The sequence below is a fragment of the Narcine bancroftii genome, chromosome 10, assembly GCF_036971445.1.
Source record: "Narcine bancroftii isolate sNarBan1 chromosome 10, sNarBan1.hap1, whole genome shotgun sequence".
Lineage (NCBI taxonomy): Eukaryota > Metazoa > Chordata > Chondrichthyes > Torpediniformes > Narcinidae > Narcine > Narcine bancroftii.
The window spans coordinates 39,319,810-39,344,565 of record NC_091478.1 but is presented as its reverse complement, the minus strand read 5'-3'; the positions used below and the strand labels follow the sequence as shown (position 1 = coordinate 39,344,565).

The window sequence follows — 24,756 nt, the reverse complement described above, 5'->3', positions numbered from 1 at the left end:
TGTCACCAAGTCCTCCAGGTCATTAATCCTGCCACCAAGAATTCCACTGTATAGGTCAGGCTCCATTATATTGTACTGGAGCAGGTAGTAATTCACCCCTCCCCCCAACTACACAAGTGCAGTGATCAAAATCCAAAGAAATTCTGAGATTCAGTCTCCAATACTTTGATGACACCACATCCTCACAACCACTAAACAATTCTGAACAATTACTCAACTTTTAAATTGTAATTCTCTTATTCTTTAGTTTGGATTAAGCAACTTTTAGTGCCCCAATGACTCATAACAGAATCAAATTCCAAATATTTTAAATCTGGTCACTCCTCTCTTGCCACCCATCATATTCAGCCTTATTTTAAGGTTACTGTTTGTAAACAGAATACGAGCACCCTTTTTACACTTACAATTGATCCACAACTCTGCTACTCATATCCTGTGGAAGAAATCTCACAACAATGCCCAAAATATAATTCCAGATGTCAACTTTCAACTCTACCTTCACAAGTACTAAGAGTTGCACAGTCCATCCCAGACTTTGGCTCTACCTACCCTAACCATTTTTTTTAATGAAAGTTGAACTTTTTACTATTTATGGTCTTGCATTCTACAATTCCACCTCAAATTTATTTTCCCTTCATAGCTTTGGCTAACTTAGCTCACATTGGCCTGTACATTTCTATCCCCAATTAAATACCAGGTAACGTTTCGCTATATTGATTATGCAAAAAGTTGTGTAAATATTCTCTGAAAATTTGAATCTTTATTTACACATCATAATTGAAGATTCTTTTAGCTGATTATTTGCTGCATTCATGATTTCAGTTCACAAAAAAAATGGGAAAATTCAAACAGATCATGTTCACAGGGGAGTTTCTGACTCCAGAATACATATCACCAAAGTAAATTTAGTTGACATTATTTCAGACAAGTCCTGTATATTTACAACAGGTAAATTATAACCTTTCTACTGAGGCGAAGAGGCTCATTGCGTCAGCCAATTTAAACTACAAGCACTACCTTTCTAAGTGATAACTCAGACTGTGCCTTGTACATCTGCTATTATCCCTTTTTCAGCAGACAACCAGAAATCTGATGAAATCTTTCAAAAAAATGTTCCATGCAGATCCTTGAAATGGCAGAATTAGTCTGTTTTCACCATCAGTTACCAGTACAGACAATTTTTAAAAAATGATCTCTTGGGCACAGCCTTATTTTTCAGTTTTTTTTCTTGCTTTTTACTGCCTTGGCTGTTTTTGAAGTTGTGGACAATTTTGAGGCTTTAGCTGTTTTGGGAGTCGTTCGTAATACAGCTCGTTTTCTTTTTGCTTTCGACAACTTTTGTTTTCTTTTCTTTTTTGTGTGAATGACATCTTCATGCCCTGTCTCAATCATCTGTTCCTCCCAGGATTTGATTTCATTCCGGTAGCGGATTTTATCATCCTCAGCCAGCTGTCTGTACACCTGAAAAGTAACAGCAAGTGCAAGAGGTTTACACAGCAAAAGGAAAACAGTACTTCTGATGGCAAAAGGGGCTCATGTGCCTCTGAGTTGGGTCAAATGGCACATACCTGGGTTGAAAATGCATACACAATAGATCCAAAAAAATGCAGGAACCCTGTTCTGTTATTAATCTTTCTTTGACCATTGAATTCTCTTTCAAAAGAGAGCATAATAGGTACGAGCTTGGAACCAAAATTTTGCCAAGAGGCTCCAATTACCTCCACTTGTTGTGAGTGCAGGCTTGGAAATGGAGAACATGGGAGCAGTGGAAACAAGTGGTGGATTGAAATACAAATAATCTGCATCTAGACAAGCCATGAAATTAACAAGAATCAAGGAACGCTACAGCACAGAACACAGGCCATTCTGCCCCTCTAGTCTATGCCAACCATCATCTCGCTAGTCTCACTGACACTCCCATTCCATAACCATCCAGACCACTCCCATCCATGTATCCATCCAATTTATTCTTAAAACACAAGATCAAGCTCTCATTCACCACTCCCACCATTCTGAGTAAAGAACTTCTCCCTAATGTTCCCCCGAAACCTTTCCCCCTTCATCTTAAAACTATGACCTCTCATATTTATCTCCCCCAATCTAAGTGGAAAAAGTCTTCTTGCATCCACTCTGCCAATACCTCTCAATCTTGTAAACCTCTATCAAATATCCCTTCATTGTTTTTCACTACAAGGAATAAAGTCCTAACCTGTTTAATCTTTTCCTGTAACTCAACTCCTGAACAATCGGCAGTATCCTAGTAAATCTTCTTGGCACTCTATCAATCTTTTTGATATCCTTCCTGTAGGAAGGCAACCAGAACTGCACGCAACATTCCAAATTTGGCCTCTCCAATGCCTTAAACAACTTCAACACAGCATACCAACTCCCATACTCAATACTTTGATTTACATGGCTAAAATGCCAAAAGTTTTCTTTACAACCCTGTCTACCTGCGACACCACCTTCAGGGAACAATGTATCTGTATTCTCAGATCTCTCCGCTCCTCCACACTCCTCAGTGGCCTATCATTTACTGTGTATGTACTACCTTGGTTTGCCCTTTCAAAATGCATCACCTCACACTTGTCTGCATTAAACTCCATTTGGCATTTTTTGGCCATTCTCTCAGTTGTTACAGATCTCTCAGCAAGCTTTGAAAATCTTCCTCACTGTCCACACCTATCTTTGCATCATCATCAAACTTGCTGATCCAGTTCACTACATTATCATCCAGATCATTAATATATACAACAAAGCCACCGTGACAGAGGTGCACCAAAGAAAAGGTACAAGGACTGCCTAAAGAAATCTCTTGGTGCCTGCCACATTGACCACCGCCAGTGGGCTGATAACGCCTCAAACCGTGCATCTTGGCGCCTCACAGTTTGGCGGGCAGCAACCTCCTTTGAAGAAGACCGCAGAGCCCACCTCACTGACAAAAGGCAAAGGAGGAAAAACCCAACACCCAACCCCAACCAACCAATTTTCCCTTGCAACCGCTGCAATCGTGTCTGCCTGTCCCGCATCGGACTTGTCAGCCACAAACGAGCCTGCAGCTGACGTGGACTTTTTACCCCCTCCATAAATCTTCGTCCGCGAAGCCAAGCCAAAGAAAGAAGAAGACAACAAAGAATAATGGTCCCAACACAGATCCCTGAGGCACACCATTAGTCACAGGCCTCCAGTCTGAAAAGCAACAGTCTTCTCCCACACAGCCAATTACAAATCCAGTTTACAACCTCACCATGGATACCTAATGTCATAACCTTCTGAACTAACCTCCCACGTGGAACCTTGTCAAAGGCTTTACTAAAGTCCATGTAGACAACATTCACAGCCTTTCCTTCATCTAGGTAACCACCTTGAAAAACTCTACAAGATTTGTTAAACACGACCAACCTACCTACCTATATCCTGTCTCTCAGAACTCCTAATAATTTACCTACTGTTCACTCTATTTACTAGGCCTTCCAAATCCCTGATGATTAAATTTGAACAATATTAATGTGGTCAGTTTCATTCCAGGCTTTGAATTTAATCTGGAACAGTTCTGCTCAAGGAGCAAGGAGCTGTTGCACTGTGCAGGAAAGGTTAAACTAGAATCACATTTTCTATTTTTGTGATTAACTTAGCTAGTCATTAAACATTTCATGGCACCAAACAAGGCCCAGGATTTTCCATGTGATCAATAACACTCCCTCACCCTACCTCAGCTTTGGTTATTTAATGTGGTGAATGCTTCTTGCAGAATAGTTGCTGTCATTGAATAATACATTTGTCCACTGTAAGGCAAATCGTAGGCATTGGTCGGAACCCCTAACAATAAGAGAAAGGGAAGCAGAAGACAGAGCCTTAAGTGACATCAAATATCCATGCATTTGGTTCTAGTATCCCCACAGCCACCTCAGCTGCACAAACTCCAATTCAAGACATCAGCAACTCGAGCTCCAGATCCAAACTTTTGGAAGCCATTCTTGCCCTCAACATCCTCCTGGATCACAGTTACGATGCCTGGTCTCCAGCAGCCCATATAAGTCTTTCAACAAGTCGCAAGCAGCCCGCAGCCTGCGTGAGTCCTTTGGCCATCATTCACCAATAGCCCGCAGCCTGTGTGAGTCCTTCAGCCACTGAGCCCCTTGCTGGTTCACTGCCATGGTTACCATCCTGTTGGATTGTCTCATGTGCTTTTCTTTCTCAACAGGGGTGTTCTCCTGTTTCTTGTGCCCTGCACTGGCCTGCTGCTCTCCCAGAATGTGCAAAACCTTGTGGTATGCTGCCTAACACAGACTTTGCCATCTTGAGCACAGACCCCATGGTTTCATGATTTAAAAAAAACACTGTCAGATCCGTTAACAGGATGTTTAAAACCTGAACAGAGCTGTTGGCATTAGTACTCTGCTGAGTAGCACCATGTCTCCTCTCCCTGCTCTGCACCAGTGGCAGGGCAGCACCATTATTTATTCTAAATGCAGGATCATAGACCTACTATCCAGATTTACTTCTTTCCATCCATGTGAAAGCCAGATTCCACAGTTCTCTCCACAGGAAGGTAATCATTCATAATATTCAAATCTTATATTGACATACCAGCTTCAAAATCTGTTATCACTGAAATGTAAGATCTAATGCTTATTTATAACTGAAAATCCTGCAATTATAAATTCAATTATAGTGCTGTTGGTGTTTTGGGTCTCAATTCATCAGCTTAGACCAAGGAAAAAGGACTGTCCTCTACAAGATTTTATTTCATTGCTCATCAAGCCAGTTTTCAAAGCAGAAAAACATTTAAAAAAATAAACGAGGAATTGCTCAATCAGGGAAATCATCATCTCTGCATTTTAAGAATTCTGCACATTTCAAGAAGATTTGCTGAAGAATTGCCTGCTCACTCTTCTAATGTGACAAAAATACCATTCTTGCAACCAATTAACTTTCCTGCAATCCCTCACTGGCAAGTGCATCCTTTCTTACACATATTTAAATGCTCAGTGATGTTTCACATAATTCTATTTAGATTCAAGATAACATAAAACTTGGAAATGTAATGAAGAGTTGATATTTTCCTCTGGTACAGGAGCTGAAGACAGACACTCGTCGTTACAAAAACAGCTTCTTCCCCTCTGCCATCAGATTTCTGAATGGACAATGAACCTCTGGACACTAATTCACATTTTCTGTTTTCTTTTCCACTTTTTTTAAAAATCTTGTATTTACGGAATTGTAATTCATAGTTATTTTACACCTTGTTCTACAAAATACTGCTGCAACAAAACAACAAATTTCTTGACTCGTTCATGACAATAAACCTGATTCTGATTTCCGCAGACAGGTAAAATGATAAATAATTGCTCTATTAAATTTCTCCCATTATTTTCATGTCAACAAAAAAATTTATGATAGTCTATATAAATCAAATGAAACAATTTTAAGAAGTTTAGGAACAAAAAACTTCCAATCTTTGAGATGTGACAGATCTACGAGATGGCCAGTAAGAATCCTTGACTTTATTTGGAGGAAGACCTCATACTCAAACTGAGTATGAAACTAATCAAAGATGGGGATTTTAGAAATTGAAAAGAATTACAAACCTCGGAGCATTCTCAGCATTCAATTTGATCAAACTGTTCAAAGTCATGAACAATTTTGAATAAATACAAGAGTTAATTTGTAGTGTAAGTCACCAGCAGACCCAGATTTAAGTTAATTGGGCATTGGGTCAGAAGCAAATTTCTGTGATCTATACCACTGTGAGTGGTAGATACACACTCAACAACAAAATTGGACAAATACTTGAAAGGGCTGTGGAGTGGGCTCATTTAGTTAGCTTGACTAAAGAATGAGCACTCCCACAATGGGCCAAATGACCTCCTATGTTGTAACATTTAGTATAGAAACAAGAGAGGATATCTGGTTTAATATAGAGCTGAAATATTCATAATTATTTGCCAAATCTTACTCATCTGAAGATTGCTTAGGTTTGACTGTGTGGAACATTTTAGGAAATGTAGGACTCAATTTTACTGTCCAAAATAATTATAAGATTGCCACATAAATTTTAAACATACCCATTAAATGAAGTAGATTCAGGACTGATTCCCCCTTTTAATATTGATATTGAGAATAACACGAGACAAAGTCTCCAGGAATTCTCAGACATTATAAATGACCTCCTTGTCAAATTAATAACTGGGCAAAAATCTCTTGGAATTCTCAGTTGGAATGACAGTCTTAATGCTTTTGACAATTTAGAAACCTGCAAGTTCAGTTTATTTCCAATACAAACTATCCTAGTACCCTACAGATGTATTGTGAATCAATAAATACTTACCAGAGGGACCATGATTGGTTGTAATATAGATAATGACTTGGATAAGAATGATGAATGTTCAGCAATTTTGAACAAGTCACAAAAATTGGTGGGTAGTATTGGAGCTACACTGCTCTAGATCAGAAGCAGAAGACAGTGATGAATGCAGCTCAGAGCATCACACAAATCTGACTGATCTCCATCAACACATCCTAGTACCTCAGAATGGTAGCTAACATACTGGACACATCCCACCCCTTCTTCCCTCTGGCTCCTGTTATTGTATTCCCATGCTGCCCTTGTTATGTCCAAATTGATCTTTCCATTTTAATACCACAGCTCTTGGGATTTGTACTTCAGTGTGCAAAAGAGTCAGCTTGCGGAACTGCTTGCAAAACAAACCCCTCACTGTACCACAAATAATGTGACAATAAACTTGAATTTTGTGGAGTCAGAAAGAAATGAAAGTTATCTAAAGATACTGCAGGACATATTCTCTGATACTAGTTATGAATTGTTTTAGATACTAGCTTTTCTTCTCCATGTAATTCTTACATAATAAAGCTAAAAGAGATCAGGATATAGGTTACCTGATGCATGTTTGTCAAATACTTAACCCTAATCCAGCTATTGTTAGTAATTTTTTTTTTAACTCAAAATGGATACTACCACTTTCCATTTAAAACACTCCACCTCATCATTGAAAGTACACCCTCTCTTGCAGTGATATTATCTAATTTCCCAACCCAGTCATACTTTACTTTAGGGGGTTTTGCTCAGTGTTCAAGTATAGTCAAGAATAGATTGATAGATTAAGGAGACTAAGGTTTTGGGAATAGACAAAAGAGGAAATTAGATGGAAAAACATGCAAATCTCAACACTTGTTAGGGCATGGTTGGTCATGCAGGCTTTCAAGTCCTTAAACCAGCCTGAATAACTGAGACAAATTAGGGGGAGTCATATCATGTAGGCATTGATTAGCAAGAAAGAGAGAGCAAATAACCAAACTAATTCCACATAGAAGTCTTGTAGCCATCACAGAGACTCCCACAAGTCACAAATGGGTTTAAGGTTGCTGGTGTCAAGATGGTAATTTCTGCTATTTCACAGGAAGATGAAACTGAAAATATATCATAATGGTAATTGCAAATGAAATTGTAATAGAGATGAGAAAACGACAACTCATTTACGTAGCATTTAATCTAGAAATACAAACAAACAAAAGCCACTCATACCTGTTTCTGTGTATCAGATAACTGATGCCATTCATCTTGGAGGTTCTTCAGCTTTGCCTAGTAAAATAAAATTGATGTTTGTTTCAAAGAGAAATAAAAGACAGAAAACATACACAATACTAAATGGCAGCACTCGTCAAATTACACATACTGATATTTAAAAAAAGGTCATTCTTGGAAACTCAAATATATTCCAATTGTCCAATACTGAATGTCATGGAAACATTTCCAACAATTCACAAACCCTAAAATGAAAATAAACTCAACTAAACGTCTGAAGAATTATTTGTTAAATGACCTTATGAATGACAAACCAACTTACAGAAATTATTACACTGACCAAAAGCATAATTCAGAAATGTGCTATTATCTTCTGGAGGTCAAGGGCTCTCTCAAGCATGGGGTCATCAAATCAGACGAGCTACCATTAATCCCATCTGAAACTCCTGTTGCTACGTCAGAAATGTATCTCTGCCTTTACTATACAAAAGACACTGTTTGCCTGCTGAGTCTTTCCAGCATTACATGTGTTTTACTTCAACCACAGAATTCTGTGTTTTATCATTAATCCCTTTGAGGTTTAGAGCTACTGTGTATTCCCACAAGTGTTATCTGGGGCAGCACAACACATAGTCCAATATAAAACATCATTATTTCAAAACAGATTAAAAACAGATTTTCCATTGAAAATAGAATCAAAGATTCGGCAGAATCAGGAAATTAAGATTGAGGATGTTTTTGAACCAGGGAAATTTATTTCATTTAATAGAATGAAGGAGAAGTTCAAGGTACCTGCTAATACAACACTCAATTATCAGGTTATGGAATTTTTACGTGAACTTTGGTCAAGAGTTGTTATTAGAATTATTGTTGTGTAAAAGAGATATAAAGAAATTTGTTTCAGTGATGCACAGGTTATTACCAAAGAAAGCCCAAAGAGTAGGGAAGTAGATTTGAATAAACAAATAGATGAATATGGTTGGATTGAGATATGTAGGTAAAATATGAAAAGTACAATAAATGTGAGATAGACTGGTACAATATAATTTTATTCATCAGTTACATTGACACCATACAAGTTAAAAAGAAAAATTGAACTAGACTCTTTTGGATTTGTTTTAGATGTGGACCGGAAATTGGTACATTTTTGCATTCTACTTAGCAGAGTCCTCGTTAAACCTTTTTGGTTAGAAATAGGTAATTTATTTGAACGAATAAGAGGATTGATTCAGAAACTTGAACAAGGTTTGAAAAGGAGTGCTTCAAAATTTCCAAAATTTGAAAAACATCAGCCTATAAATATAGCATTGTTAGTAGAATAGTCATCAAGTTAAAGTGAGATACTTTGTGTTATTGAGGGAAGGAGTGAACATCGCAGAGGATCTGGCTTCAACCTCAAAGTATTCCTTAGAGATGGGCACAATGCCAAAAAACTGAAGTACTCTAAATGTAAAGCACTTCAAAAAAGTATGGAAGTAACAGAGACAATAATCCAGGGGGGAAAAAAATCACTTTGAAAAATGTAATTGTCACTCATGAACACAAGGCTCATTGTGTTTATCTAAATGCTCTGCGATCACTGATAAAATGGAGAAATCTGGTGACGGTTATATTTGTACAGACTTTCACACGGGTCTTTAATCAACATTTGCAAACTTGAAACTCAAGTGATTAAACATTTACAGAATGGTAAACAAGTTAGAAGAGAGGTAAATGGCTGCTTTCAAATCTGGTTGATGGCACAGAGCATGCCATTGCAGATGTCCAAGCAAAGATCACACCTAGTGATCAGTGTTAGGACCACCATTCTTTTTTTTAAATCATCAGCTTAGGCAGTCCCCTGCATTTGAGGATGAATCGTTTTCAGTCCAGGTCTGTGATATGAAAAGTGAATGAAGAGCCCTGTATGAGATCCACAGGCTCCATCATAAGTGAGGCAGGTAATATGGGAAGCAGTTCACTCCTTCACCACTTTATCTGGACTTCTGCACGCTCCTGAAGACATTCCAGGTTCTTGGTGCAATTTTCCATGTTCCTCCTTCACTCCAAGAGATCCAAGAAGTCAATGAGTATCTAACTTCCATCACCTTCCCTCCCTGCCTCCCCAAGCACTCGAAGCATTCCCTTAATTTTCCTAATAATCTCCTGCCAAATGGAGTTTATGATCGACAGCTAATTTCAAAGGTACGATGCAGACAATATGGCCCACCCACTGATTCAGGCAATTGGAGCCCCAGCAATAAGAACAGTGGCACGAGAAAAATGCTGACCTTGGTTTGTTTGCCACATCACGTAGAGGATTTTGTGGACATCAATGATGGTGCTTTGAAGTGCCATGTCTTTTTACAGGTAGTTCACGTCTCAAAAGTGTACCAGGAGATGCTAACTGCTGACATCCAGTGTGCATTAAATTTTGCGATTTGTTTGATGTCTTGATCTTCAAAAAAGTTGTTTTTTTTTTTAAAGTTGATCAAAGAATATGCTAACATAATGACATCCATGATAAATTTACTCTTCAATCTTTATCTCCCTAGAATATGGCTCCTGAATCAAAGAAAGTGAGTGTTTTCCACCCTCGTTGTCAAGGAATGCTGTCTTGGAGTTGGAACAGGTTACTTGAGGAACTATGCTTCAGTGAATGTGTCAATTATCTCCTAGAGCTTGAATTCTTGAGTGTACACACACAAGATTCACATGTATTGCAACTTGATAAATGAAGTTGAAACATTCTTGGATCTGGAATGAATGTAAAATGGGTTGAAACTGTTCTTATTCATCCTACAGATTAGCTCCTCTGCAGCAGCAAGCTGAATGGAGACAAGGCAGCATATTTTGGCACATAGTTGATTAAAGGGACCAAAAAAATGATACAGATTGCTTGGCTCCAGATTACACTGGGATTGGATCTACAGAAAACCCAAATGAAAACAAATTTATAAAGGCAAATTTCAAGATTTTCCAATTTCTGATAACAGAATTAATGTCTCTTGTTAGGTGGGCAAAGGCTACTTTCTGCACATTTCTGGGTGCTGCTGTGTGGCAAAAATCAAGTCATTGGACACATTGATACACAAAATCTATAATGCAACTAGGGGGCAATAGAATGCTTGGTAAGCTTGTGTTTAATGGGCAACATCTGAAGATCAGCAAACAGGGAAGAGAATATTCAGGATGGGTAAAGTCTGTCATATGAAATGCAAAAGATACTCGAAGAGATGTAAAATGAACACGTGGTACAAAAGAGAGATCACATGAATATACATAAAGCTCTGAGTCTTGAAAGTGCACGTGGGATTCTTAATTTTATTAAAAGAATAGGGGAGAAACAATGTCAGGAAGTTTCACAGCATCTTCACAAAATCACATTAGATGTCAATTGGTCTGTTAATCCAGCATCGTGTTTTAGGAAAGATATTAAGGCCTTACACAGCTACAAAGGATACTTATTTCTGAATGGACAATGAACCACAGACACTACCTAACTTTCTCTTATTTTATTTTTGCACCAACTTACTTATTGTTAAATGAAATTTATAGCAATATTTGCACCTGTGAATTTTGTGACATTCATGACAATAAATTCTGATTCTAATACTATATGCAGGGCTTCATTTAAATGGGGCAACTAAAGAAACAGTGAGTATCCTCTATATAGTGAAAAAGGATAAGAAGTGATTTAATGGTGGCGCTCAAACTGAAAAGGACTCATGACTCTGATATGGAATGCCTGGAGCACTAGTGGAAGCAGATTCATGCGGGTGCTTTCAAAGCGAATTGAAAAATTGAAAGTTTGCAGGATTATGGAGAATATAACTAATGGAAGGACTGACAATGTCAGAAGTACACTGAATGGCCTTGTGTGGCCCATTACGTTCACCGATTCTTAAATGCAAATATGTCCTTTGCTAATATAAAAAATTTGACTTCATAAACTTGCTTGGAAAATACAGATGCTTGAATAATAAAGAAATACCCAAATTGAAAGAATATTTTTAGGTCTTTCCTATCAACCAACTCTAAATGGTGAATCTATATTCATAGGCCCTTAAATTGGCAGAAGAGGAAGCAACTTTAACAAGATATTATTTCAATTCTTTAATTTTATACCTAGTTGCTCAGCTTGATCTCCAAATTTGCTCCTTTAAACAAAAATACAATGCATGAGGAACAACTGCAATTGTTATCTTTATTTCTACAGCAATGTTAGAATGGAGGATTTTATTAGAAATTGACTATGAAAATAAAACACATACATCCTGCTCCAATCTGGCTTTCAAAGATAACCAAGTCTTTTGAAATATGCTGATCCTTGAGGAAATTCCAATGGCTAAAATATTCAGTGAGCTACAGAGAGCCCTTCAGAATGAGAAGGTTCTTAGTTGGTCCACAATTAATGCATGAAAAGACCGTGGTTGCCGAGCATCTATAAAATATTTGGGAATTGCTGTGGGGTAGCACAGTTAGTGCAATGCTGTTACAGCGCCAGCAATCGGAACTATGATTCAAATACCATGCTGTTTGTACGTTATCCCTGTGTCTGCGTGGGTTTTGCCCAGGTGTTCTGGTTTCCTGCCAGTGTTCATAATGTACCAATGGTTGTATGTTAATTGGGTGCAATTGAGCAGCACAAGCTCCTGGGCCAAAATGGCCCTTACTGAGCTGTATGTCTAATTTTTTTTTAAAAAGAAAACTAATTTTATTTGGTATTATTCAGTTTCCCATTTTTGGGAAAAGAGCAACAAGAATTTAGCAGTCATGCGCAAGACCATATAAAGTAATTGAAGTCAGTGTTCTTAATTTGCCTTAATTTACATCCAAGGGTGATTCCTTCAATAAAATGAATTTTATCACATCAGGAGGATTTTACTGTGTGAAATAGTGTATAAAAATGGTTCTACTGGCCTAAAATCAGAAACAAAAAATTAACAAGTATTTCTCAGTGGGCTTGGTTTGAAGCTTTAAAATTGAAAACAGCAAAAACATGTCCCCAAGCTTTGTGACAGATCATATTAAAGATTAGGATTCAAGCATTTTTCAAATTCAGATTCCTTCTCCAGTGCTAACAATCAGTGACTTAAAAGATGTACTGAAACCACAAAAATTAGATTAAAAATATCTGCAACTCCAAAGCTTAATCTGTTAAGAATCTCAATACAATTCTCCATTATTTCACACCAACTGCTTCCTACAATATTTCCAACAATCAGAACATAGAATAGCATCACTTGCAAATCTCATTCCACATTGGATAGAATGTCTCTTTAAACCAATGCGCATCATCATTTATTTAAGGTTAGCTTTATAACTGTACCACAATTACTACCAAAAAAAGGTAATGAAATATTTGGGCAACCTTAATGCTCTACTTATCACACCGTTAAAAATAAATGCAACATATAAAGCAGTGGTGCTTTAATAAATGGAAAGACCACACTGGTCTTTCACGTTCCTATGAAATGGCATAAATGGGTTTTAAACACAAGAGTGTTTTAATTATAATTATTGTTTTATTATTCTTACCGCAGAAGTTGCACCTTTGGTTTCATCGAAATTTTCCGCCATGAAGATGTTGAAAGGCGTCCGCGGACGTTTAGGTTTCCCTAACATTGTAAGCTTCTACATGCAACAAAAACAAATTTAACGTAAGCAACAGCTTCTTAAACCAATGGTCGCAAATCGTGGTTCATCTGAGCTACATGGAGAAAAAGAAAGACACCACCAAGAACACCAAAATGCTGGCATAACCTGTAGAATTATTTACTGTCTGGCAAAATACAATCCTTACTTGGTACTTACTCGTTTCTTCCTCATTGTTCTCCGCTTGGCCAATTTGTGTCTCCTTTCTTCTTTCAATCTGGCCAATTCAGCTGGGGTGAGTTGAGCTGTGAAGGCCTCCAATTCCAATTTATATTTCACTTTACCATCATTTGCTGCAATTTCATATGGCTGGAAGCAAGAGATGAGATTACCAGGCAAGTCAAATCAGTGAGCCTTTTTTGATAGCAGGAACAGCAGCAAAGAAGTGAAAAAAATAAATGATTTTTTAACCATTTTTATGAGAGACAGTTATTACCAACAACTCTTGACCAGTAAGCTGAGTACACTCACTTGCTTCTGATCTGCTGTTAACTGTCTCCAACCCTGAGCAATCCATTTTGTTCTTTCGACCACACTGAGATCTGTAAATAGATTATTTCATCTTAGGTTAAAACAAAATGGCACTGGCGTGTGACAATCTAGCAAAATGGCAATCATAAAGCAACCCAAAGCTTCGATCTGGATTGTTAAACAGCAAAATGGGAACGTTCTTCAAATTGCCATTAGGTATATTTTTTTAAATGGCCTGACATCAGCATTAACGATGCCCAAGAAAAAAAAAAATCAGACACATGCATATTTTTGGTGCAAGTTTAAACATTTGAGTTCAGAAATCTGAAAAAAAATCAATTTTTAAAGCTTTAAAAATACATTCTAAAATTGCAAAGGTTAGTGTGAAACAATAAATAGAGCAATATACACACTCCAAATATTGTACTTAAAGAACTAGAAAAATTACTCCCTTTGGATTCTGTCTGAAAACGTGACATTGTTCGGAAAAAGTGGAACTGATGGATCTTGTATCTGAGAGTCAGTGATGTGGTCACTTTCATTTAAAATAATTTTTAACTTCAATCCAAATGCAGGCCCTTAAGCCCACAAGCCTGTGCCACTCAACTACATCCATGTGACCAATTAACCTATTAACCCTTGATTCTTTGGAACTTGGAAGGAAACTGGAGCTCTCGGAGGAAGCCCTCACAGTCACAGAGAGAGTGTACAAAGACACTGACTGCTTCAAATCTGGGTCACTGGTGCCCTAATAGCATTGTGCTAACTGCTACACTAACCATGAATGATGATTCAATCACTGAAGGCTTTATGCACAAATACACAAGACTGAGAATAATTGGCTATTTTTGCAGATGGTGAAACCACCAATGTGCAATGGGACCAGCCCAAAAGCTAACTTGGATCGTCCAAAGGGCCTGTCAATGACAATGTATCCCCAATCCCCAATTCAATTTATTTTTTCCTCATAGCGATCAACCTGCCCCACATATCAAGAAGCACTCCAAATGAGAAATATTTGTGCCCAACCTATTATCCACCACTCAACAATGCAGTTCTTTAAGTACAATATTTGGACTGTATATATTGCTCTATTTATTGTTTCACACTAACCTTTGCAATTTTAGAATGTATTTTTAAAGCTTTAAAAATTGATTTTTTTTTCAGATTTCTGAACTTAAATGTTTAAACTTGCACCAAAAATATGCGTGTCTGATTTTTTTTCTTGGGCATCGTTAATGCTGATGTCAGGCCATTTAAAAAAATATACCTAATGGCCATTTGAAGAACATTCCCATTTTGCTGTTTAACAATCCAGATCTGTCAGCCTGGGAGAGTATACTCAGTGGAGAGCAGTGGAATTATCAGCTAATAATGAGCTCCTTTCAAATTCTGACAGCTCAAAAATGAAAACAAGATTGCTTGTTTTATATTTTTCTGACCAATCCACTGTAACTGATCTCAACGATTCAATTCAAAAGACGCTTGTTTATTCCTATTCTAAGAGCGATTGTATTCATGAGGAATTCAAGGCAATAGCAATGCCAGAGCAAACAAAATGATTATAAAGATGCTACAGGTACACAGTCCTTTATCCGGAACCCTTGGGGGACAGTGTGTTCCGAATTTCAGATTTTTTTTGGATTTCGGAAAGCCCACCCGAATTGTGGTGCCGTATCCACCCCCACCCCCTTCCAGTCGCGCTGCCGTCTTCCCCCCTCTCACCCGCCCGACTTGCACTGCCGGACTCTGCCCCTTGCCCACCTTGCACTGTCGGTCTCCCCCCTCGCGTCTCTCGCCCACCCGACTCGTGCTGCCATTCTCTCGCCCACTGGACTCCCGCTGCTGGTCTCTTCCCCCCCCCCCCCCCCCGCCTGCACGACTTGCACTGCAGGACTCTCCCCTTGCCCACCTCGTGCTGTCGATCTCCCCCCTCGCATCTCTCGCCCACCTGACTCACGCTGCCGGTCTCTCGCCCACCGGATTCCCGTTGCTGGTCTCCCCCCCCACCCCGCCTGCACGACTTGCGTTGCCGATCTCCCCCCTCCACCTCCCCCTCTCCCGCCCGACTTGCGCTGCTGTCTCTCTCCCCACTTGCCGGATTTTGGAGCTTTCCGGATTTTAGATGTCCGGATAAAGGATCGTGTACCTGTAATGTCATTTGGTTTGAGAGTAGCCTCGGCTTGGCAGTCCATAGGGCTATGGATAGACATATCAGTGTAGGAATAATATGTGAAATTAGTTGGATATCTTTTCCCTCCTATAGATGCTGCGTGACTTGATGAGTTTCTCCAACACTTTTGTGCATTGCACAAATTATGAAGATACAGTGCATTTATATAGCAATGATCACAATTGCAGAATACTCAAAAGCAAAGTAAAGTGGAAAAAAATCTTTATGAAATGAGCAATACACAAAAGTGCTCAATACAGATCTTCTGCAGAAAGATCTGTTTAATGTGCTCTGTTGCAAGATAATGTAGTCGATTGCACATTGAAAATTCTAACTACACAGGTAACAACCCCATAGCATACATAGGCTGGAACTTTTGACTCCACCTCAGTGTAATACCTGGATGGATGCACATTTCTCAAATATTCCAGTTTCTTTCTCATGGAATCCAAGGGGGCAGTGAAAGTTTATGCGAGCCTCCCAGCACGCAGGGTGGAAACCTGGCTGGTGAACTTGCAACAGGTTTAACCAGTCCCACTGAAATTAACAAACCATCTTCTTTGGCTTGGCTTCGCGGACGAAGATTTATGGAGGGGTATGCCCACGTCTGCTGCAGGCTCGTTGTCCGATGCGGGACAGGCAGCCACAGTTGCAGCAAGCTATATTGACTCTGTTAATATAGTGACCTTTACCAGACTTGGTCACCGTTGCAAAGCTCATTTCGTGTTCTGCAAGTCCAGCAGGTTGCCAATGCTAGACCAGCACCAGAGACACAGAACTCCATTGAAGTGAGGTTTTCTATGCTCTTGTGTACACGACAACAAACAGCACGAGCAGAGGCAGAGAATGATTCACTCAATTGAAAATCTGTCCCTAGTCTTTTGCAAAATGCTGTCTGCTAAAGAAAATGTTGGTCATGATATTGAAAACAAAAACTAAATTTGGAGAGAAACAACTGGAAATGAAAACTCAGAACTGCTGATGCTGGATCTCAGATATGAAAATCAGACACATGGGTAACATGCAGGTCAGGCAGCAGGTATGGGAAAAGTTCACGTCTTATGGTCGCGATCTTTCCACCAAGATGATTTCAACCTAAAATATTAACTGTTTTAACTTTCCATAAATTCTACTGGGTATTTCAGAGTTACAGCTGGTCCTCGTGGTTTCCATATCGGCAATTAAAGAGGATTTCCTGAAGAATATGATGAAAAATACTACGCTTCAAAGGGTATCCTATCCTGATAACACAGAATTTCACTTTGATTTTACCTGTTTTCTGCTGAAGTAGGATCTGTTGCTGCTCCATCACATAGCGCAGGTAAGCAGTGAGTGGTCGTTTTGGAGGGATGATGGAGGGCTTATCCAATGATAACCTTCGTATTGCTGAGCAAACATTGATGCAGCTATTTCACAAAGAAATGTTTCTGTTACTCCTTAAAATTCACTGACCTCAATCAAAGATTGGAAAATGAGTATTTATTTCATTTTGACACTAACGATCAACCTTAAACTCATTCAAAAAAGAAATTTAATGGTTATCAAAAGTTAATGATGTACAAGGAATTTAAATGACTTAGTGCATAATTTAAAAACCTATTGCACTGCCCTTTCATACTGACATCTTGTCCTAGTAAATTACAGTTAAGAGTCCAGTGTGAAAGCTCCTTAATTGGCATGCAGGCGTCAAATCACGTCAAGGACGGATTGCCTAGGTAGGCTGTATCATCCCCAGGGTCATCGGATGCCTGTGTGCTGATTAGCCCAGTGTGAAAAGGGTATCTACTATCCAGGGACACATTGATGACGTCTTTGTGCAAATGCAGGAACGTGAAAGGAACAAAAGATTAAAAAGGTACAAGCTTTGCCGTCCTTTATAAATTTCTAAAAAACTGTGGGAAAGTCGCAGCAGGAGAGAGAGAGAGAGAGAGAGAGAGAGAGAGAGAGAGAGAGAGAGAGAGAGCGCGAGCGCACAATGGCAGACCTGCCCTCCCAGAATTCCGTGCGGCTGAGAAATCCCTCCAAGAGTGCTCCATGAATACAGCCTTTTCTCTGCCACATGCAATTCTGGGAGGGCAGGTCCACCATCGCTTATCCCCTCGGTCTTAATAAATTGTGCTTATTCCTGCTACCATGTTCCCACGGTTTTTATAAATTTATAAAGGTTTATATAGGTTGGTACAACATGGGCTCTGAGCTCATACTGTGCTGTACATAAGGCTTAATTATGTTATAATTAGGCATGATTAATTTTGTTTAAATATAAGATCATAATACATTGATCAAGAATTAAGGAAGGTGTTACAAGCCCAAAGGACCCCAAACCCCAGCAGCAATAGACATTCACCAAGTAGTTTTTAAACAAAAGTTGTTTTTAAATCAACTTTAAACATGAAAGCAGAATCAAACTTTAACTTAATACTTAACTAACCCCCTTCTAATTCCAAGCGCACGTGTAAGTAATATAATTCAAGAAAAGTTCTTTGGTTCACGGTTCAATCTCACTTCTTCTTCCAAGTTCTTTGGATGCAGCCAATTCTTATACAGTGCACAGAATTTAACATGTATAAAGTTCACCAGGCTTTGGTGCTCGAAAAGTAAATGTTTACCGCTCAGGAAGGTTCTTGTAGGGTTTTCAGAGATTTGTTGTTCCAGGATTTCCACAACTGTGGAACCACCATTAGTCACCTCAATGTCTCGCTGATGAAACTTGTCCCATCAAGGTTCTCCAAATGGTAACCTCTTTCTTTCAGGCCATCTCAGAGTTCCTTTCTGTTTCTCTTATTCCAAGAGAAACATCAGACAGATAGCACTTCCAGTCATCCACTGCTCTGGAACTTTTCTTCAGTTTCAACAAGCTTCCTGGCTTGCACTGTTGAGCTACTTTCAGTGTCGCACATACTAGCTGAGAGAGCTTCTTGAACTTTTTTTAAAATCCCTCTCTCTCTCTCTCTCTCTGAGACTGCCAGAAAGCCCATTTGACTCTCTCACTTGCAAAAACCCCCACCTTCTTCAGCAAACCACAGGAGTTCTCGTCCTTGGTCAAACTGTTGTCTTACAAAACCCAGGAGTGACCCTTCTGTGAGCACTTTGCAGAAAGGTCAGACTTATAGTTATCCAACCATCCAGCCTGTCTCCAATTCCAAACAATGGTCTATTCATTTCACGATGTCATCTCAATTAGCACCTACTTGTGAAATGTGCATACAAGCCTCCCTAGATCCTGCAATATTACTGAATATGAATTCTTCAGTATTTCAAATAAGATCTGTTTTAAAATGTGTGTATGTATGTAAGCTACTTTAATTTTACCAAATTCTACCAAATATTTATCCTCCATTACAAAGGACCATCGCTCGATGTGTCACTCAGACATCACTGGTGGAGGATAGACACTCCTGTCCCCGGGATGCCCTGAGATGTGTGTGAAAGGACACAGAGAACCGATTAACAATGGTCCAGTGTGAATGGAAAAAAAAGCTTCTTTAACTGGTTCACTGAGCAGCCAATTTACTGGATAGCCAGTGTGAAAAGGGCTATTGAAACTGCATGGGACTCAAAAGAACTTGCAACACCATTGGACCAGTTGGCTGCACGTTTGACAATTTTTTTTAAAATGTGGAAGATAGGTATGCAAATTTGACAAAGTCCCTGATAAGCATTTCAGGGTTAGTTAACCAGTGACAAGTTTTATTTGGAATCTTTACAAAATAAAATCTTCAAAACAAATTAGCCATGTGGATGCTTCTGTGTCCCCTTGTGTTGACACAAGTTCAACAAACAATGAAAAGTTCTTTGCAAAATTTAAAAGGTAGATTTCAAAAAATTTAATTTTTAAAAAATCAAATGAAGAGACAGTATGCTAGTCACCAAAGTTACATTGAGGGTATCTTCAAAGCACTGAACTAGAAACCAATCCAGAAATAGCTGGAAAATCTAGTCCTAGGTAGGGCTCTCAGCTTAAAAGCAAGGGGATACTCATTTAAGACATGAGCTATTTTTTTCCTCATCAGTTTGATAGAACTTAGAACACTTCTTTCTCAAAAGTGGTAGCTTTTTGAAGATTTTTAAGGCAGTAGTAGATTGTCCTTGATGGGGAGGGGAAAGATTATGATAAAAACGCAAGAAATCAAGTGCTAAGATTACAATCAGATCAAGTGTGACCTCCGTAACGTTCTTTCTTGCCCATCTTTGTGATATCAACAAAATTAACAACTATTCCTTTGGGATAATGGATTATACAACGGAGCAGGTACCAGAGTCCCAGGAGCCTACACCTCATCCTAAATCTTGTGTTCAAATGGGTAAATACACTTGCAATTTGCTGATGTTGGTTAAAGAGGGGCTTGAAAACTACTTGAGCTTCACTTGATGTGACATTGGTTTTACATTTCATCTGAAAGTTGCACCAGCCAACAATAAATCACTTCAGCACTGCAATGGGACATAATTCCAGACTTCTGGCCTATCACTGAATGAACCTGACACCAAAAACAATTGGATTGCTTTATTTTTATGCTGATACTACTTCTTTCCTGCCAATGAGTCAGAAGGCAGATGATGGGTGTTTGAATCCGTCAGCATCTTTCTGCCTTGTGAACCTATTTCTAAAATTTGCAGTGCAATAAACCAACACTAGATGCTCCCCAAATATTACTTCTAACCTGAAACCATTCGTGACTAGGTGGTGATTCAATCTATTCCTTATGATGGGAGATTTAAAAAGTTGATAAAAGATGGAAAATGTTAAAACTTACTGGCCATTCACTGCAGCAAAAAAAAATGTTTTCAGCAACATGCATTTCCACTATTTGCTGCTCCAACAGAACCACAGCATTCTGGGACAGAGGTGAAATGAACAAGAGGGACAGGGTGCATCTGAACTGGAGGAGACCTATATCCTGGCAGAGAGAATTACTAGCTATTTGGGAGAGATTAAACCAGTCTAGCAGTATAGTGGAATCAAAAGTATTAGCATAACAGATGAAAAAGTTAAGGTAAATGCAGAAAGTTAAAGCTAATCCAAAAGTAAGGACAGAGAGTGAGGAAGGGCTCATAGGCTAAACAGCATACAACTGAGAGTGAGGAAGGACTGATAGGCTAAACAGCATACAACTGAGAGTGAGGAAGGACTGATAGGCTAAACAGCATACAACTGAGAGTGAGGAAGGACTGATAGGCTAAACAGCATACAACTCCGATTATCCAACATAGTTGGGACTGGGCCTAATTTTTTTCCGACTCCAGTGTACCGAAGAGGGAATGCCACTGAGCCCAAGGTCCCGCTCCTGCCTGGATGACGCTGGGACAAGGGATTCTTCCGACTGCTTGCAGCTGTGAGACAGTGGCAACAGTTTGAGAGGGAAGAGTTGTAGAGAAAAGTAAATAAGGGAAGATAATGAAGAAACGGAAAGAAAGAGGGTAGGGATTTACCTGAAATGAGGACAATCATTGTTCTAATTTCATGTTTTTCCAACCTGTGAGGTCAGTTCGGCTCCAAAAACATTTTGGATAAATGAGGAATTCAGAGAATCTGAATTTGGATAATCAGAGTTGTACAGTATTTTAGTGTTAGGAATCTGACATGCAAGGTATATGATCTCAGGGCATAGACCAGCCCTTAGAATTGTGATGTAATTATAAAAATATGATTGAGAGATGGGCAGGGCAGGCAGCTATATATTCTGGGATACAGATGCTCCAGACAAAGTAAAGGTGTAAGTAACAGAGATGGGGCAGTTAATTTTTGATTAGAGAGAACAGTACAATGGTACTTAGAGAAAATATTCAAGGAGGAACATCCAGTCAGGCTGTTTCAGTAGAATTTATTAAAAAAAAGATGGGATTGAACTGTATGCATCTGAATAGAGAAGCCCTTTATTCAGATACCTGTCTGCTTTTTATTCATACTTCGACAGAGGGCACAGGCCCGAAATATTGGTTAAGTACCTTCGCTTCCCGTGGACACTGCGTGACCTGCTGAGTTTCTCGAGAACTTATAACATTGCACTACAATCATAGCATTTGCAGACTTTGCTGTTTAACAGTTTATGGATAGGAAAGGTTTGGAGGGATATGGGCAAAATAGGACTATTGGAGGAAGGCAGCCCTAAGTTGACATGGATGAGTTGGGCTGATGGGCCTGGTTCCAGGCTGAATAATTGTTTTTCTTTGGCTTGGCTTCGTGGACGAAGATTTATGGAGGGGTATGTCCACATCTGCTGCAGGCTCGTTGGTGACTGACAAGTCCGATGCGGGACAGGCAGGCACAGTTGCAAGGGAAAATTGGTTGGTTGGGGTTGGGTGTTGGGTTTTTCCTCCTTTGTCTTTTGTCAGTGAGGTGGGTTCTGCGGTCTTCTTCAAAGGAGGTTGCTGCCCGCCGAACTGTGAGGCGCCAAGATGCACGGTTTGAGGCGATATCAGCCCACTGGCGGTGGTCAATGGGGCAGGCACCCAGAGATTTCTTTAGGCAGTCCTTGTACCTCTTCTTTGGTGCACCTCTGTTTCGGTGGCCAGTGGAGAGCTCGCCATATAACACGATCTTGGGAAGGCGATGGTCCTCCATTCTGGAGACGTGACCTACCCAGCGCAGTTTGATCTTCAGCAGCGTGGATTCGATGCTGTCGGCCTCTGCCATCTCGAGTACTTCGATGTTGGAGATGAAGTCGCTCCAATGAATGTTGAGGATGGAGCGGAGACAACGCTGGTGGAAGTGTTCTAGGAGCCGTAGGTGATGCCGGTAGAGGACCCATGATTCGGAGCCGAACAGGAGTGTGGGTATGACAACTGATCTGTATACGCTAATCTTTGTGAGATTTTTCAGTTGGTTGTTTTTCCAGACTCTTTTGTGTAGTCTTCCAAAAGCGCTATTTGCCTTGGCGAGGCTGTTGTCTATCTCGTTGTCGATCCTTGCATCCGATGAAATGGTGCAGCCGAGATAGGTAAACTGGTTGACCGTTTTGAGTTTTGTGTGCCCGATGGAGATGTGGGGGGGGCTGGTAGTCATGGTGGGGAGCTGGCTGATGGAGGACCTCAGTTTTCTTCAGGCTGACTTCCAGGCCAAACATTTTGGCAGTTTCCGCAAAACTGTATAATTGTACAGTGTAATAATCACAAACATGCTGGCTATTGACCCCTGGAACTATTGCAAGCAAGGCCACTTCACAGAGTCAGAGAATCCTACAATACCAGTTAAATCTCAACTTGATTTTTTTTCAGTCACAAAGAAGCCAGATTATTAGTTTTCATTATTCTGCAAGACAAACAAATCCACTCCACAAAATAATGATGCAAATCATTGATTAAAGCATGCTTTTTCTTGTACAACATTCAAAACTGGGAATATCAAATAGCATTTGACAATTTCAACAATGTATATATCTTCTCCACTTCGACAAATCAAACTCTAAAACCCTCTGATTTGCATCCAATCAGAATGAGAAAATAATTCTTTTTGTTCATCCTCATATTTTTGTCAAGGTCAGTCTTTAATACTAATTGTAATGACCCAGAATATAGTAGTCCTCATGGGCTGCCTTCATCAGCTGAACTCTAAAGGCAGAGATTTCTTTGTCTTTATTTCAATATCGTTAAAATATCTGATACATTTACAGGCTAGGGAAATCTTAGGAATGGTAACACCTGGAGCATGATGGAGTGCCATGTATTAAAGGATTGATTGTTATTTAAAGGGAGCAACCAGTTGGGAATATAAAGAGTAAAATGAGTCACAATAAAATAAGGGGACGGTGGTGTTGGAAGAAGGCAGTGCTTCAGGAGGCAAAAAGAGCTTTTTTTTTGAAGTTTGAGGTGAGGGGAAGAAACGATGGAAATATGCCTCTGGGGAGCCAAGAGGGAGGTTTGTGAAAGGGTACACGAACACAATGACTGGCAGGTTGTTTGGGGATGAAGGTACTGTGTTATTCTTTGACTAGAGAGGGGTGTTTTTGACATTTCTGAGGAGGAAAAGGGTTTATCCTTCTCTGCGAAACTAGGAGGGAGAAGGGCTGGTGTTTGCATTTTTTGGGAGAGGAAGCTAGAAAATGAAATGAGGAATCTTATGGAGGTGCGGGAAGGATGGGGTGATGAGACACTTTAAAATAAACAGAGCAGTGGAGCTTGCTGGGGAAGTCTTTAGAGAGTCCATTTAGGGATTCAGAGACCACAAATCTTGCTCACCATTCAGTGCCTCCCAGTTTCTTGTGGTTCTCCTTATGGAGTCTCTGGGGCTTCAAGCAACGGGAAGGGGGGGTCACCCTTGTGGAAGCTCAGGGCTGCAGACAACAGGAGGGGACATCAATGTGGAGGCTTGGGGGCAGCAAGGAGTGTCCTTGTGGAGGCTCAGGGAAAATGGGAAAGGTCACCCTTCTGGAGCCTCAGGGCTGCAGGCAACAGGAAGAGACATCAATGTGGAGGCTCGGGGGTTGTGACGAGCACCCCGAGGTCGTCCCTGTGGGGCTGGGAGGTATGGGGGAGGGTCGTCAATGTGGAGGCTCGGGATCTCCCTGGGGTAGGCGGAAATGGGAGGGGTCCATGGAAGACTTTGTCCAATGGTCCATGGAAGAAATAAAGCTCGGAGAGCGCGGCTTAAGGAGAGCGGGGCCACTCACTGCACGGATACACGAGCGCAGAGTCTGCGGCCTCTTCAAACGGGGCGGCGAACGAACCGGGAAAGTGAGGCGCGCTCTAGCCGAGGGCTCGACTCGAACCCCCCCTCCCTCCTCCCCATCCAGGCCTCAGGCCTCGAGCCCTGGCCCCGCAGTGCGCGCTGAGACGCAACCCCTCCTGCCGGATGACCTTCCGCCCTCTCCCTGTGCTCACCTGACGGCCCGCGGGCAACCCAGCAGCCCTGCCAGTCCTCTCCCGAGCACGCCCACGCTGAGAGGCATCAGAGTCGCCATTCCCGCCTCCAGCCCGTTGCGCGTGAGGG

General features: G+C 40.2%; 1 protein-coding gene across 1 annotated transcript; it reads right to left on the bottom strand.

The window, feature by feature from the left end:
- Window positions 1-740: 740 nt before the first annotated feature.
- Window positions 741-24,756, bottom strand: tfam (transcription factor A, mitochondrial). The gene is made up of 7 exons (XM_069899496.1): window positions 24,648-24,756; window positions 17,100-17,233; window positions 13,655-13,725; window positions 13,343-13,492; window positions 13,067-13,162; window positions 7,547-7,603; window positions 741-1,461 (listed from the first exon to the last, which is right to left on the bottom strand). The coding sequence occupies exons 1-7, from the start codon at window positions 24,725-24,727 to the stop codon at window positions 1,216-1,218; spliced, it is 834 nt and encodes a 277-aa protein (XP_069755597.1). The 5' UTR covers window positions 24,728-24,756; the 3' UTR covers window positions 741-1,215.